The 15,666-nt window shown below is 37.3% G+C and overlaps 1 protein-coding gene across 2 annotated transcripts in view; it reads left to right on the top strand.

The window, feature by feature from the left end:
* STK39 (serine/threonine kinase 39) overlaps window positions 1-15,666 on the top strand; it is a 105,408-nt gene that overhangs the window by 23,588 nt on the left and 66,154 nt on the right. The window contains exons 1-7 of one of the 2 annotated variants that reach the window (XM_071811022.1): window positions 763-829; window positions 4,992-5,100; window positions 6,398-6,539; window positions 8,682-8,737; window positions 13,535-13,644; window positions 13,767-13,868; window positions 14,068-14,201. In XM_071811022.1, the coding sequence (XP_071667123.1) occupies window positions 5,007-5,100; window positions 6,398-6,539; window positions 8,682-8,737; window positions 13,535-13,644; window positions 13,767-13,868; window positions 14,068-14,201 (638 nt within the window). In that variant the 5' untranslated portion in view covers window positions 763-829; window positions 4,992-5,006. Of the gene's footprint in view, window positions 1-762; window positions 830-4,991; window positions 5,101-6,397; window positions 6,540-8,681; window positions 8,738-13,534; window positions 13,645-13,766; window positions 13,869-14,067; window positions 14,202-15,666 lie in introns of those variants that run through there. The other variant, XM_065841411.2, reaches the window with a different exon arrangement.

Here is a 15,666-nt window from a genome sequence, read left to right as displayed (position 1 = left end):
AAAAAGGATTTTAAAATATTCCTGGAAGAAATATACCCTTTCCCTAAAATATATATTTTACTAATGTATATTTTCTAAAGCCACAAAACCAGGAAGTACAAATTTGAATCTTGGGATAACCAGCTGTGGGAAGAACCTTACCCCTTGCTTTCTGAAGACTTGATTTTCAAGAGATTACTGTCTGGTTGTCTCTTAATACAGAGGAAATATACATTTTTCTTTGGTTAAACGCTGTTTAAAATGCAAAGGTGAAATTTAGTAGGTCTTCTCAGAATCTCTAAAGCACCAAAACATGGCAAAAACTAGTTGCTGGATCATTTTGTAATGATAACTTCTGAGGGAAAAAGTAGGAATGGTTACACTGCCATCTACACAAGGAAACTCTTGTTAAAGCTAATAACATGCATTTATCTGATAAGCCATAACAAGCCATTTGAGGAATGCTGTTTGTTTGGGTCACTGATCAGAGGAGGAAGGGACCTGTAAGAGGCCCTTTGTAAAAGGGACTGCAAGAGTTTTCACTCTGCACTGGTTATGGCAATCCAGACAGAGTTGCAAAGAACTGTTAAAAAATGAAACCTGTTGCTTTCTAATATTTCTAGATCGGGTGCTTGTAAGACTAATGCGTATTTATATGCAGGCAGTGTAACAAGAGTTGAAGGACACAAAACCATTCTAAAAGTGAGAACACTCTCTTCTGTTCCACAGGTTATACTACTGCCTAGAGACTGTGGGCTTTTTCTAATGCAGAAATTCCTGCCTCTGAAGGAAATGATCTCCTCAGCAGGGAATTGCCAGTGCAAAAGATATCTTGAATTTGATACAGAGGGTATGGTCCATCCAGTTTCTTCAGATAAAATGGCTTGTTTACAGTGGAGGACCCAAAATGCTCTTCCTATGGTGATTGATGGCATTCACCTTCAGTTTATGTAACAGTTTGTATGGAACATGGTTGTGTTTTTTAAAAGAGGATTGTGGTAGTAAAAGGTACCTCTGAGGTAGTGAGGCTTCTGTCAGTTAAATTCTAAAGAAAAATTCTGAATTGTGTTTAGAAAGAGAACAGCCCAAGGCGAGATGCTGTGTGTGGTGTATTAACATCTACAGCCCATAAAGAACATTTCTATAAACCCAGAAATACTAGTCATTGTAATATAAAATGCCCAAAATTTGATCTTTTTTGATTAGAATTTGAACTAGTAATGGAATTAAGGATTTTAAAGTTACAAAAAATAAAACCAGACGAAACTGCCAAAGATCTGCGGGAGATATCCAGGTGGTCTAGAGAAATGACGGAAGTTAGTTGCCAGTTTGTACAAAGTTACCTTAGCAAGTGCTTGATTATCTTTACTGCTGACATGTCTCTACTGTCTGCAAAATGAGACAATAGGTCTTGAAGTTTTTGTCCCATGTTGCTTTGTTTTGGTACAAAGATAACTGTCCATACCATCTTTTTTATTTTTTAACGTAAGTCAACTTATGCTTTTCTGTGTTCTGATTTTGTGTTTCTTTTATTTGTTGATCTGTTTTGATCTGAACATAAATTCTGGCTTTCAGAGTTCCTGGTTAGGAGTGGAAGAAAGAAAAAAAGGGCCATTTATGATTCCTTTTATGTGCATATACACACATGTGCATGCATATGCATACTTATTCTGACTCAGTTCTAACAGATTTAAAATAGAGATGCTATTACGGAAAAGAGCATCATTGACCTTAAAAACTCTTGTTACAAGTGTACTAACATTTTTGTTTCAGTTAATAATAATTAGAATGCTGTTGTGTTTTGGGTTTTTAGCAGCATTTTTGAGCCTGCTCAGTTTTTTCATCACTTATTTTTTCTGATCAAACAGTTTCTGTTGGCACATGGGCATTCTAAAACTCTATCTACCCTCTGAACGTGCTGTTTTGTGAAGTCCTGCTGCTTGTGGATGCTGTGCAAAGACACCCTTCACAAATTCTCCGCTGTGTGGCCTTCAGAGAAGTGGAAACTGCAGCAAGCTTGGTGCCCGTGTGAGCAGACTTAGGGCTTGGGCCAGTATCAATTAAAACAGAAAGGCAGCGGGGGAGGGAGTTTACGTAATACTAAGGTTACACAAACTGCCAAACTCCTGAAATTCAATACTCTGTTTCCTGTGATGTCCTGTGTTCTCACTATTGTAAGCTAAATGTAACTTAACCCCACAAGCCAAGGAAAAAGTTCCCTTAGTATTGTCCTGTCTGGGTATCTTCCGCCATCCGCTTACCTCCAGTTTTTTAAAACAGAAGAAATAATCAACACTACAAATAATATTCTATAGGATGACTTATTTGATTCAATAGATTTTCTGAACTGTTTGCATTCCTGCTCTGGCAGCCCTGGGAGGCAGGCTCTCTGGAGGAGCCCACCGTGTGTTATGCCCAGCCCCTCGAAGAGCTGTGCCCTGGTGTCCTGGGGAAGCACCCGCAGAGTGGTGGCACCCACCTAGTCGCTGGGAGCTGGACCCAGCCCTGCTGGTGCTGCAGCCGAGCTCCGAGCGGAGCTGTCTTGCAGTTGCTTATTAACTGTGTCACCCATCTGCCCTTAGGCTGACACATGTTTTTGTGCAGCTGCTCAGTGAAACTGGATCAGGAATAACCTGGCTGAAAAGAAGTTAGCTTTTAACCTGGAGGTATTTGCTGATGTGGTGCACACACTCTTGTGCTAGCACAAGGGAGGGAGAAGCAGAGGGGTGAGAGAGAGACTTTAAAGTCCTGTAATGGCTTTGGTGGTGTTGAATGTCTAAGGTAATGTGAATGTGAAGGAGACTCTGGGACATCCTGCTGCAAGCTTTTCCTCTGACAATGTATTTTAAGCAAATGCTTTTCTCGCTCATCTGTGCATACCATGCACTTCAACCAGATAACTGAAGTTTCTGGAGGCTCACCATTCTGTGTGCGATAGGGGCTCTCCAGAGCTGCACGTCTGAAATTAGCACTTTCCTGACTAAGATTTAATCCCTTATCTTTTGTGGGGTGCTTCCTGATTGTTTATTTTTGTTTTGCAAAGACTCTCTTTGGAAAAAGTCGCGGAAGCTGAGACACAAAGTGCCATTGGCCATGGTTACTGTGTAGCTCAATTTTTGCCCAGGAGTTGATGCAGGCAGACAAAATATTCATAGCACTTTTCAGTTGAAAGTCGCAAAGCTTAGCACAATCAATTAGTATTAGTTACATTGCTGCACTATTAATGTGTGAGTGAAAAGGCTGAGGTATATTTTCTCCCAGTAGTGGCAGGTAGACTTCTTGAGCCCTTGATAAATTACCAGCACAGGAAAACAACCAAACAATGTAAGACGGGGTGTCAAACTCATTTTTACTAGGGGGCGACATCAGCCTCATGGTTGCCTTCAAAGTCCAAATGTCATTTTAGGACTGTACAAATGTAAGAAATGAAATAATAATAAAGAGTGGGAGAGTTATGATTAAGGTTTAGTATGGATAACTGAACTAAGAATGTGAGGCAGTCATTTGACCTGTGTTTAAACTGACATGTCTTCTGGGAAAGCAAAATGTTCCTCAAATATGTTTCTTTTTTCCATGTACTGTCTCCTGGGGAGGGGGCAAAAAAAAAGCTATTTTGCAAATTGCTCAGTTATTCAGGCTCATGGCATGACTTTCTAGGCATTCATCCTGTGGTTCAGGACTCAGAAGTTGTCTGAGGAGGAGGACGTCTGACAACAGGACTAGCTAAAGTGTATGTCAAGCTACTGCCTGACTTAATAGTCACCAACAGGCATAATGAGATTAAATCACTGTCTTTAATACACAAAATTAACTTTTTAATTAGAAAGTTGCCATGATCTTGAGTGCATTGCAAATAACAAGGAAAAAAAAACGCCCTCTTTCAAGCACCTGCTGAATTGAGGTTGCAAGTTGAAAAGGACATCTGTGACAGCTTTAATGAATTTTAATGAGACTGCCATAGTGCCTGCCCTGAGCCAGTGCTGGTGAGTAAGTGGGTAATATGGGTCGCCCTGAAAACAGTTGCTTTTCAGGGAGGGAGGGGAGGTGGAAGAGTGTGATTTTTTTTTTTTTTTTTTTTTTTTTTTTAGCTAGATTGGCTCCCTGACTGACTCACCCTCCAGCAGCATCTCCACTAGCACCAGGGATGGATCAGGGCTGTGTGGCCCGAGGTGGAGAGGGAGAAGGAGGGTTGTGGGAGCTTAAATTGGTGTGAGGCCAAACCCTCTGATGCAAAGAAGGCCTAAACACTGCTAAGTAAAGCACTGGCAGGATAATGAGAGCTGCCAGAAAGGTGTTACAGAAAGAATGAATAGAAAAAGGACTCTGCTTGAAATAGCAGATACAAGGCAGTCATTCTTAATGCGTACAGCTGTGGCGTGTCATAGATGGTGTTACTTGGTAGTGCCACGTTGTGCATCTGTTGGTGACTGTGTGCTTTTCTAGTCAATTGTTTCCTCTGACTTTTGGTCTGTAATGTTGCTTTTTCCTCTTGCACTTCTGTTTGATTGTATGGCTTTGGTGTCCACCTGTCTATCCCACAGTAGCTGAGCCAGTGGTGCTGTGTCCTTTGTCTAACAGTTTCCTTCTGCCTTTCCCACCTGCTCCCATTTGACTCTTTTCATACCCTTTTTGAACAGGAAATGCAGTAGGTTTTGATCTTTCCTTGTGTTTTGTTGTCAAGACTGTATCCACACCTTCAGCTCTTGGAGACTGCTCATTCTTCATTGCTCACTCTGAATTTGGGACTTCAGCAAAAATTTCTTTGCTGTTCTTAGAAGAAAATTGATGTAGTTATGTCTATATCTCCTGGCCAAGCCTCCCTCATTTTCTTTGCAATGATATTTTGTCTTGCATGCAGATCGATAGGTAAACTGAAATGATTTGGTGCCTTGGTGCATATTCTGTGCATACTTCAGTTCTGTTGTAGTATTTCACTTTGGAAATTAACATTCTCTCTGTACAAGTAGAACTGATATCTGGCTGTGTTATGTTGGTCTTTGTATTTCTTACAGAAAGAAATTCAAGCAATGAGTCAATGCAATCACCCCAACGTGGTAACGTATTACACATCTTTTGTGGTGAAGGATGAACTTTGGCTGGTGATGAAACTGTTAAGTGGTGGTAAGTTACTGGTTTTACTTGTTTAGCTGCAAAGATATTGTATGATCTTTTTTCTAATGTACCTTCTTTGAATTAATTGACCTAAACCAAGTAAGGAGAGGGGAGAGACCATATAGGATGAACCTTGAGACATAGGTGTGTTATACCAGGAATGTGCAAGCTTAAGAAATTTGTATATGTATTAACGTGTCGATAGTACAGGCTAAGAATTACTGAGATAAAGCCTGTTGATCTAACTACTGTAATTCTTTATTCTGAATCAATATATTAAAATTCTATATTAAGTCTGTGTAGAGAAAACTGATGAGAATTAAGTCACTTCTGCCAGTGTGGCCTTTTTTGAGTTTCTCCAGAATCCACTCTATTTTTGTAAAAGTGTGTATATTTCTGATTTCATAAGAAGTGTTTCTCATTCCTTATTCAAGGAAGATTCTTCCTTGTGTATGCATTATACATGTTGCGTTCTTTTTATTGCTTTATCTAACCAAACACTCGTTACAATTTTTATGATGATGGTTAATGGTGTAAAAATCTTATTTGGTTCTGTATGTACTTATGTGAATGTACTTGTAGTTTAGAAAAGTAAGACTCCAAAATATGATGTGGTGGTCCTGGTTGCTATGTGATGTTCTTCAAAATGTCTTGATGGCAGCAGACTAGTGCCCCATCATGCTTGAAAATAAGGATAGGAAGTGGTAATAAAATACCATTTGTTATTTCACATTTAGGTGAATTGTTGAATTTAATCTAAAGGAAGCATGGACCCTGAGATAAACCAGTGATTCATGGGAGGAATTTACTGTGAACTGTTGAAAATAAATGTTGCTATTAGATTCCTTGACATTGAACTGCAATTAATATAAATTTCAAACTGGGTGTCACTAGGAATGTTGTCACCATTTCTTTGCAGAGTATATCCCCTCCAGTCTTGCAGCTGCATGTTTACGTGCTGAACACATGGACCGTAATTAAGCTGGATAATAAACCAAAACATTTGCTGTCTGTTTAAATGTGGGATACTCCTGAACTTTTAATAAATGGTATCTTAGCAAGATATTAGCAGATCTTTCTAATGGGTCATTGTCTGTTACAGTATTCTTCACAAAAAACTGTGCTTTGTTTCTTGTTTGAACAAAGTAGCGGTATGCTGTATTCTGAGCTAGTTACGTGAAGTCTTTACACATACATGCAAGGATTTAAATTGCAGTAGTGTGGAAAGAATGAATAAATATAACTTTCTCAATAATCTGATAATGTTGTATATGTGGGTTTTTTTCCCCCTGGATCTACAATACAGGTTCAATGCTTGATATAATAAAGTATATTGTCAACAGAGGGGAGCACAAAAATGGTGTCCTTGAAGAACCCATAATAGCAACAATTCTTAAAGAAGTTTTGGAGGGCTTAGACTATCTACACAGGAATGGGCAAATTCACAGGTAGGAGAGTATACACAGTGAAAAGCAATTTTAAAGTTGCAGGTATGGTTTATTAATACTGGTCAGCTGCAGTTGCTTGGCTAAGCAAATTGTATTGCCTCTTTCACAGACTGTAAATGCGATCAGTAATTATCAAATGAAACAGTCGGGGGGGTGCTGTAATCTTGACTGCAGTTTGTCACTAATACTTAGTACTTACCAGGTCTTTATCCTCTCTGTCTCTCTTACGGTTAGGATAGGCCTGTGCTGCACTAAATATGCCAGAACTGTGGTCTGTACTCCTGTGCCTCTTGATACTCCAAATATTTAATGTGAATCTAATTTATGTGATGTGATCTGTGACTTGGTTATTGTGTTGCACAGCAAACCTGTAATCTTGGGCATTCAGGTACTGCTGTGTGGATATGAAATTTATTTTTTTCCTGGCAGTCAGTAATGTCTATTAGAACTCTATAGACCTTTCTTTATCATCACACATCAAGCTGGGATTGGAACTATGGAACTGCATCTTGGTGTATATGCATTTAGTGATTGTTCTCTTCTATATATTCTCTTTCCACTCACTTCCCTAGTGTAAATTGTGCAGGTGCCTCAAGATGGTCTATACGTACCTGCTATAGCCAACCCACAGGTTGCTTCCACTGTTGGGATGTTGGAAGTGCTGTACTCTGCCCTTCCCAATCACTTTCACTGAGGTGAATTTACGTCTTCAGGAGAGTGCCTACAACAGGCTTTCTGTCTGTCCCAAGCATTAGCCTTTTATAAGGGAGTCTTTTAAACGAAAAGCAGATGTACTGCAAAGAGAACCCTGAGAATCAAGGTATTGCAGATGTAGCACAGTAATTGTTCTTTATGTGTACTTCTTATGTCTCATAAATGAACTGCCTCTCATGTAAATCAAGAACTATTTCTTCCTTTTGCAAAGAGAAAATTTAGATAAAGAACAATTATCTTGACTACTGGTCTGGAATGCCAGACATCTCCCTCAAACCTTAATTTGTAGTCTAATGTTCAGCTGGTATTGTTGCGGAAGGAACATCCATTAGCTTTTAAGGATAATGGGACCCTTTGAGGTCAGATTTGGGCATTCCACTTGTCTACTCTTAAAGAACCTTAAAAAGATAAAAAGAGAGAGATCTATTTGTTACATCTGAGATTTCTTCTTTATTATAACATTTAATTTGTAAACTGTGCAGTACCTCAGAAGTCTTGTTCAAGACAATACAGTGTGTGTTCCTTTTCCCATGTCTGTTGTATGTAAAAGCTGTGGTAGTTTGGGGGACACTGTATTCAGGTGGTATTGGCCAGTTGGAGCTGTTTCCAGAATTATTCAGGGATTTTGTTGTGTGTTTTGATGTGTTCTTGTTTCTGTATAAGGAAACAAGTTATATTACCTTTCAGTAGCAATGTGTTAAGTATTTTCAGTACATTTTGGAGATTGATTTGCCCAAATTCGTAATGTTCATGATATATTTTGTATTAACGATTTATCCTGTGCATTAAGAATGGGATACACATTTCTATAAAATAAAAACAGCCAGAAAAGTTTCTTCTTAACATGCTGTGTGAAAATATGTTAAATAGGTATAGTTGGCTGTTAAACACATGCTGAATTTTTGACAGATTCAGTGTCATGTAACTTTTCATTATGGTACCCTGTAGCAAAATATGCTTGCTATTCCCTGAGCTGTAATAGCTTCATTGGGTAGAAAACTACTGCGTATTCGTATTTACCTTTCTTGAAGATGAGTGTCTTCTGTGAAGAGATCAAAGAGGAGATTTTCAACTTTTCTTTTCCATTAGTGTTACAGAGGATGTGAGAAAGCATTACTTCTTACTCTAAGGCTCTGAAAGCTCCCAGTTTGTGAGATTTTATTTATAAAAGCGGTAAGAGAGCCTTTGGACCTAAGTATTTCTGTTCTTGTTTTATACAAAAGAGATTGAGTTTTTAAGAGTTAGAGTTCTTCACTCTATTCTATTGTAAATCAGTTAACATTTTATACTTCAGTTCCTGTATCTGTTTTTTAATTTTTAAAATGCTGTCTTGTGAAGCTAATAACTATGTAATATTTATTGATCTATGTATTTACATAAAAGGTGCACGTATGTACTGTCTTACTAAGCTCTTTTTGTACATTCTAGAGATTTGAAGGCTGGCAACATTCTTCTTGGTGAAGATGGCTCTGTGCAAATAGCAGGTAATGGCAGTGGTAATGTAATGACTAAATAAAAGAAAAAGGTAATTGCAGCTGGATTAGGGACAACAGATACAAGTTTTTCTGTTGGCTTTTAACAATTCCTTTTGGAGTGCTGTAGCTGCAAGTTATCTAGTTTCAGATTTCAGGAATTTTGGCTAATGATACATGATTTAGAAATTACTCAATATTTTTCTGTGTTCTGTCAAATGTATCAGGAAATTTTTTGTGTCCTTCTAAAATTTCCTTTTGAATCACCTTAAACAGCTTGCAAATGGTAGCAACTCATATTGTTGTTCAAGTTTATTTCATTTATTTCTGCAAGTAATTGTAATAGTTCTTAGTGATTCAGAAATCTGTATGTACTGCCCTTCATGAGGACCTTGGCTATAGCTTAGCAAGTCACTGAGATGCATGAAATATATCTGACTGAGAATTATTTTTGGCATTTCTGCCATTTGTCTTGCTATAGTATTGGTTGGATGGAGCTTAGCCTCTATATGCTTCTTGGTAGTATGTGAGAATCAAATTATTTGGTCTTCATAAGGTCTTAAGTACTTAGCAAACCTCATATCCCATCTCTAAGGGTAGTATCAAGTATCTGGAAAATAGCATGAGCAGGTGGTGATACCTGCCCCCTCTCCCAGCACGCTCCCAGGCCTTTCACAGTTTATAGCTCATGAGCTAGTGATGAAAGTTTTGTGTTTAGTAGCCCTCAGTAATAAAAATGGCTATGGTCAAAAATTCTTTCGTACATAAAAAATGCTGTCAAAGTACCATGTAAACATATTTTGAGGGATCTAATATGCCAGTATCTGAAGTTTATGAAACTGGATGGGAAAATATTGTCTGGCAGGTGAGTCATTTACTAATTGGGGCAATTTTAAATCTTCTTGTTTGAGTTTGAGACTTAAGTAGGTAGTCAATTTTACAGACTCAGATTTTAATAAGATACTTGATGTTTATTTATTCACTTTATTGTACCTGACAGGTCACTTCACTTCGTATAGCACTTTTGGCAACTGTTAAGATTTGAAGTCTGTGTTATTCAAGTATATTTTAGATCTTCTATTGTGAAGGAGTAGATGTCCAGGCAACAAACTTAATTAAAAATAATAACTAAAAAGTTGAAAGATAAAATCTCAGGAGCCATCTGAAATAAAGCTGTTGACTTTAGAATGTTACTTTCACACATAATCAAATCTACTCTCCCAGTAATCAGATAACATTCAAACAACTTCATTTATCCCTTTCTAGTTCAACTCCAGAGCTTGGTTTCTTGACGTTTTCCTCCTTTTTGCTGTAAGCATCTTAATGAGTTAGGCTTTAATTGTGCTGCTAAGACATTCACTGCATGTTGGACTGAGGAAGTTGAGTGACTGGATAGATAGGTGGAATGTGCCTTTCTGTGATGCGTTATTTCAATACCAGGTTATTTCCGATCTTCAGGAGAAAAGTGCAGTGGTGTCAGTCTTGTTTGTTGGTGTGAGGCTGTTCTCTTTGGGACAGCTGAACATTGCACATTAACTGAAAGCCAGTTTTAAATGTCGAAGAGGCTGAAGTTAATCCTTTTTACATCTTTTTGTCTTGACAAAGTAAGATCTCCTTTCATCTTTCGAGAACAGACATCTGAGAATTTTGCTTCCTTTTATTTGCTAGAAGAACTTAGATTCTTTGAACTGCTCATTTTTCTGCACCTCAAGCTTACATAATGAAAACATGTACCCATAGTACACACTACTAATATATATATGAAGTGTAATATTAGAAGACACAGTTGTCTGTTAGCATTTCTGGGTTCTGAGGAGCTATGACTCACAAATGAAGCTCAGCCCAGGGTTTATTTGATGAAAGACTTCTGTGGAGTTGTAGAAGAGCATAGATTCTTCAAAGAATTTGGGTAGCTCTGCAGAGACCTCTGATTATGGACCTTGGAGGTTCTGCAAAGAGAACCTGCTCAGTCTTTGGTGGGAAAGAGCAAAATATACATATTTTTATTTAAAGTGGGGAGACTTATTTTTAAAGTACAAAATTTCTCCGTACAGAGCAAGAAACTTTTGACTTATTTAGAAATAATGTAAATAGTCACTGCAGTTCTGCAGCTCTGACATTCTACTTAAAACTCTTGGGATTGTAACATCTGGTGCTTTGGGCAAACAAGATGATTGGTGTGTAGTCAGGGTTTCAGCCTTCTAAGCCTGAGCTGCCTGGTGAGGTCAAAATGTCAAACCGGTAAAGGAACAAATACATGAGATGAGGTAAGGAGCATATAGCAAAGAGCAATTGTAGAGATTGGTGGAAATGTAGATGGCGTGGGTTGTATGATGCATTTATTCTATACAAGAAATGGCAGTTTCAATAAAGCTTGTAAGAAAAAGAACACATTTGGAGGAGTCAAGTCAGAAGATCCCGGTCTTCATATTTGTGCACAGGTGGCTGTGTGAACTTACCCATTGCACCAGTGGTTCTCAGTATGTTCACTCCTGTGGTAATCCATACCCACAGAAATGTTTGAAAAGATCTGGTTAAAAACAGGCAGAGCCTGTGTCTCAGTTAATCAAGCTAGATGGAGGAGAAAGTTTTACCAGGGGAATTGTTTGGCAGCCCAAGCTTTCTTTGGCCAGCCCCATTCTCACAGGCTTGATGCTTTTATTTCTCTCCCAGTCTTAAGCGTAACCCTGCATGTGGCCTTGACTGAGCCTTAGGTTAAAGTCTACAGCCACTGTCAAGGTGAGAAAGTTAAGAAGAAACATCTTTGCAATCCGTGTCTTCCTGTTGCAGCTGCTTTGCAGCTCCACTGCCATAGAAGCAGTGGTTTTGTCATTCTCCCAAGCCTGATCCTCACCCTAGAGCTTGGTTTTGGCTGAGGCCAAGTGCCCAGCCCTGACTGAGGTGAAAAAGATGTTAGAGGACAGATGATTTGCAGGCTATGTTTATTTGGGCAGCTCTGTTTCCTTTGATTTCAGAATGCTTTACTAGTACAGTAAAATCAGGGCTCTTCATTAAATTATTTTTTTCTTTCATATTAACTGTAACTTCAAGTGCCTAACACTTTTGAATTGTTCAACTCTTCCCTTACGATACATTTCTCTTTCCTCTTTATGTAAATACGTTATCTCCTATGTGAGAGGCAGATTGTCACAGTAAGTCATGTCTTGTCTTAAATAACCTGTTTGTGGAAGCTACACCTGATATTGGAAACGAAAGTCTTGTTTTTATTGAGCAGCTATCAAAGCATTCTTTCTGTCTATAAACATACAACGGTGTTTGACTAATTTTATAGTGAAATGTTTGCTTGACTTAATTGAATACTCATCACATCTTTCTCAGTGAGGTGCTGCAATACTTCATTTTGAAGCTTGTGCAATAAGACGTTTTACTTAGTTTTTGGGTTGTGTGTTTTGGATTTTTATCCATTTTCTTCCCTCACCCATTTATATTTGCTGTGTGTTGTCCTTTTTGAAATTAATGGTAATAGGGAAAAACAGCAGTAAGGGAGCAAAGGTTAAGTCAGGATTTTACCTGTGTATCTCAGTTCCTGAAAGGACCTGTAAGGAATTATCCAATACAAATTATTTATCTTTGGTACCGAAAGGACATTTTTTTTCCGTATCTCTCCTTTATTTATGCTTTTATTTATTCAGTTTTTATTTCTACCCATTCAGCTTTTCCTTATATGCAATAGTTCCTCTTCAGAAAACTGACACTTAATACCAGCATTTTTAGGGCAGTAAAACTTAGAAGCGGGTGTTTCAGAAGCTGTTCATGCTTTTCAGAAATAGAAACAAAACCTGTCTGTTCTATAACTTACAGATTAAAAAAAATAATAAAAAAAATATATATTCATCAGGCAAGCTGCAGGGAAAATTAAAGAATACTGTTTGAAGCCTGCCTTGTACTTGTCTAATGTATTTCTGTGTGTTTTAGTGATGTAGAAGAGGTCCAGCATTTGAGTCTGATGCTTAATGATTGTTTAGCGGAAAGTAATGATAGAACTAAGTTTTCTTTAGTTACTGATTTTTTTTTTTTTTTTTTTTACCTTAAAATCAGGGAACAATAGGAAAATAAAAATTGAAGTAGGTCTGTAGTAAACTGCTTGATTTCAACGTAACTGGGTTGTGAATAGGATAGTCTAAAATACTCTTAATGTAGCTCCATTTAAAATAATAGTATTTCTTCATACATTGATAATCTGCTCTCCTTTCTTCCATTTAAGCCCTACCTCTCCCATACAGCTGTCACTGATATGGCAATAGATTCACAGAACACTAAGGGTTTTTTTGCTATTTTGGAATCTGGAAAAAACTATTAATGTCATTTTCTACCATGAAATGTATATTGCTCATCACTTTGCTGATTATGTTTGATTTGTCGAATCTCTGTAAGTATTTAAATTATGAATGGTATTCCCTCTTGCTCAAATCGCAGTCAAATTTAGTAGCTAGACAGCAGTAGCTCCTTATCTTTGAACAGCATCAGATGGAAACCTTTCAAACCTTGGCTCAAAGTGCACACAAGAATATCTTACATGACAGACATGCAGGAGTCCTTTGTAATGTTATTCAGGAAGACGCATACTAGGAGGTTGAACTTGAGGGTGTCTTAGTGAAGGGCTCTCAGATAAAACTATCCCTGTGTATTCCGTTGCGTTTCAAGACAGCGTGTCACAAAACAAAGATAAGCTCTGCAATGGAGAGTTTCTATAAGTAGACCTTTATGAATTTACTTCATTTCTAAAGTGTAAAACTTTTGCTTTGTTATAGGTAGTTTAACAGATTTTGACTTTTTCCCCTTTCGCAGATTTTGGCGTTAGCGCATTTTTAGCAACAGGAGGTGATGTTACTCGTAACAAAGTAAGGAAAACTTTTGTTGGTACTCCATGTTGGATGGCCCCTGAAGTAATGGAGCAGGTATTCCTGATGTTAATATGTGTATATATATATATATTTTTTTTTTTTTTTTTTTTGTCAGTCTTTAGTTTTTGGAACTTGAGACATCATCACCTTTTTTTTCCTTTCTGGTTCTATTCCAGGTGCGAGGTTATGACTTCAAGGCTGACATGTGGAGTTTTGGGATAACAGCCATTGAGTTAGCAACAGGAGCAGCACCTTATCACAAATACCCTCCTATGAAAGTAACAGTCACTTTGTGTTACTTAATGCTGTTAGCTGTATTATTGATGCTGCTAGATGGTTAGCAGTCCTTCATTGTCAATAGCAACTCAAGATATCTAAATATATGTGTTCTGTGGAATATTTATTTTCTTTTAATAGAAATTAAAAGTGTTTTGAATTGATTTTGTTTACAGTATCTCTTTTTTGGCTTTACTGTAGGTGTTAATGCTGACACTTCAAAATGACCCTCCTACTTTAGAGACAGGCGTAGAGGATAAGGAGATGATGAAAAAGTATGGCAAATCCTTTAGAAAACTGATTTCATTATGCCTTCAAAAAGATCCTTCCAAAAGGTAGGTCATTATTGCCATTTACAGTGGAATTATTTTTTTAAATGCACAGACAATTTAAAGTTCCAGTGTTTAAACATCATCTTTAAGTGTATGATTCACATTTTATAAATAGCAGCCTTCAGTCCTCTTCATCTGGGGAGAAGAAATAGCCTCTTAATTGTCACTTAAGTTTTTTTCTTCTGGGTCGTTAATGTAATTTATTTATACTTAAATATACTGATGAATTAAACTCCGATGAAACAGAAATCCTTGATTTACATCTTAATTTGTCATCTGAGGGAAGACAGAAATCTTGGTATTGTACGTAAGTCTAACAAGACTGTTCAGATTGATGAGACACAACTGTTGGTAACCAAACATATCAATCTTTTGGCCTTAAAATTATTTATTTAATTTTAATTTAATTTAATGTTTTCCTATTTTGTGACATAACCTCAGTGTTTCTTTTAAGTTAGATGTTTCCAGAGAAAATCACTTATTAAGAGGTATTTATTTTTTACTGTAATGTTAGGAGCTCCAAACTTGTTTAGAGTTCTCCTCATGTTTATGTAGGCAGTTGCATGTCATAGTATCTGTGTGTTTTGTTCCTTCTTAGTGTGTTTTGTGAACAGGATAGCCAAGATGATAAAAATAGTAAGCATCTATTCCAAAACCATTGCTGAGGTCCCAAATTCCCAGAACAATTTATTTATTTATCCTTTATTCATTTTTATACACACCTATTTTTGTAGGTATCTTTTGCTGAAAAGTTGGAGGAGGCACATTCTGATTAACATTATTTCCTGAGGGTATTTAATGTATCACTTTTTTTAAGACTTTCAGAGCTGCTATTTCTGGGGAAAAAAAAGATTGTCCCGCTTGAATGCTGTGTGGGTTTTCTCTGGTGTATACTTCGCTGATGTTATACTAGCTTAAAAGGAAATTATTGTCGGGAGTGAAGCCAAAAAGGTGACAGCAGCAATACTAGAGAACAAATGTAATTAAGAAAAAGGATTGCGTTGCAACATCTTCTTGAAATTCTTAAAATGCTTTTTTTTTTTTGATTGAAGGATAATTTTTGTACTGTTTTCACAATCCCAGACCCTTAAAATTGATGGTGTTAGTAGCAAGTCCTGATGCTTTAAGCTTAGCACTGCTGCTTACAGATAAGAATGAAATGTGTTCTGGGTAATCAAGCTTCTTTTAGTTTCCTGTGTCCAGAAATATTCAGGGCAAGATTAAATTGGTATGAAAACATGGGAAGTAAATAATTAAAATGGTTTTCCTTCTCTGAATACATAATGCCAAGATACCTGACACATTTGAACACATTAGCGTTTAAACTAATTACACTAATTTATTACACGTGTAATATCTTCATACTCAGGATTACCTTGAACACTTAAACGTGAGATCAGTGATTAGATCTGTGTACCGGTTGCTCTAATCAAGGAGCAAGTGTCCTTATATCGTAGGGTCATCGCTA

Source organism: Patagioenas fasciata, chromosome 7 (genome assembly GCF_037038585.1).
Source record: "Patagioenas fasciata isolate bPatFas1 chromosome 7, bPatFas1.hap1, whole genome shotgun sequence".
Lineage (NCBI taxonomy): Eukaryota > Metazoa > Chordata > Aves > Columbiformes > Columbidae > Patagioenas > Patagioenas fasciata.
The sequence above is the reverse complement of the archived record's forward strand: the minus strand, read 5'-3'. Positions and strand labels throughout refer to the sequence as shown.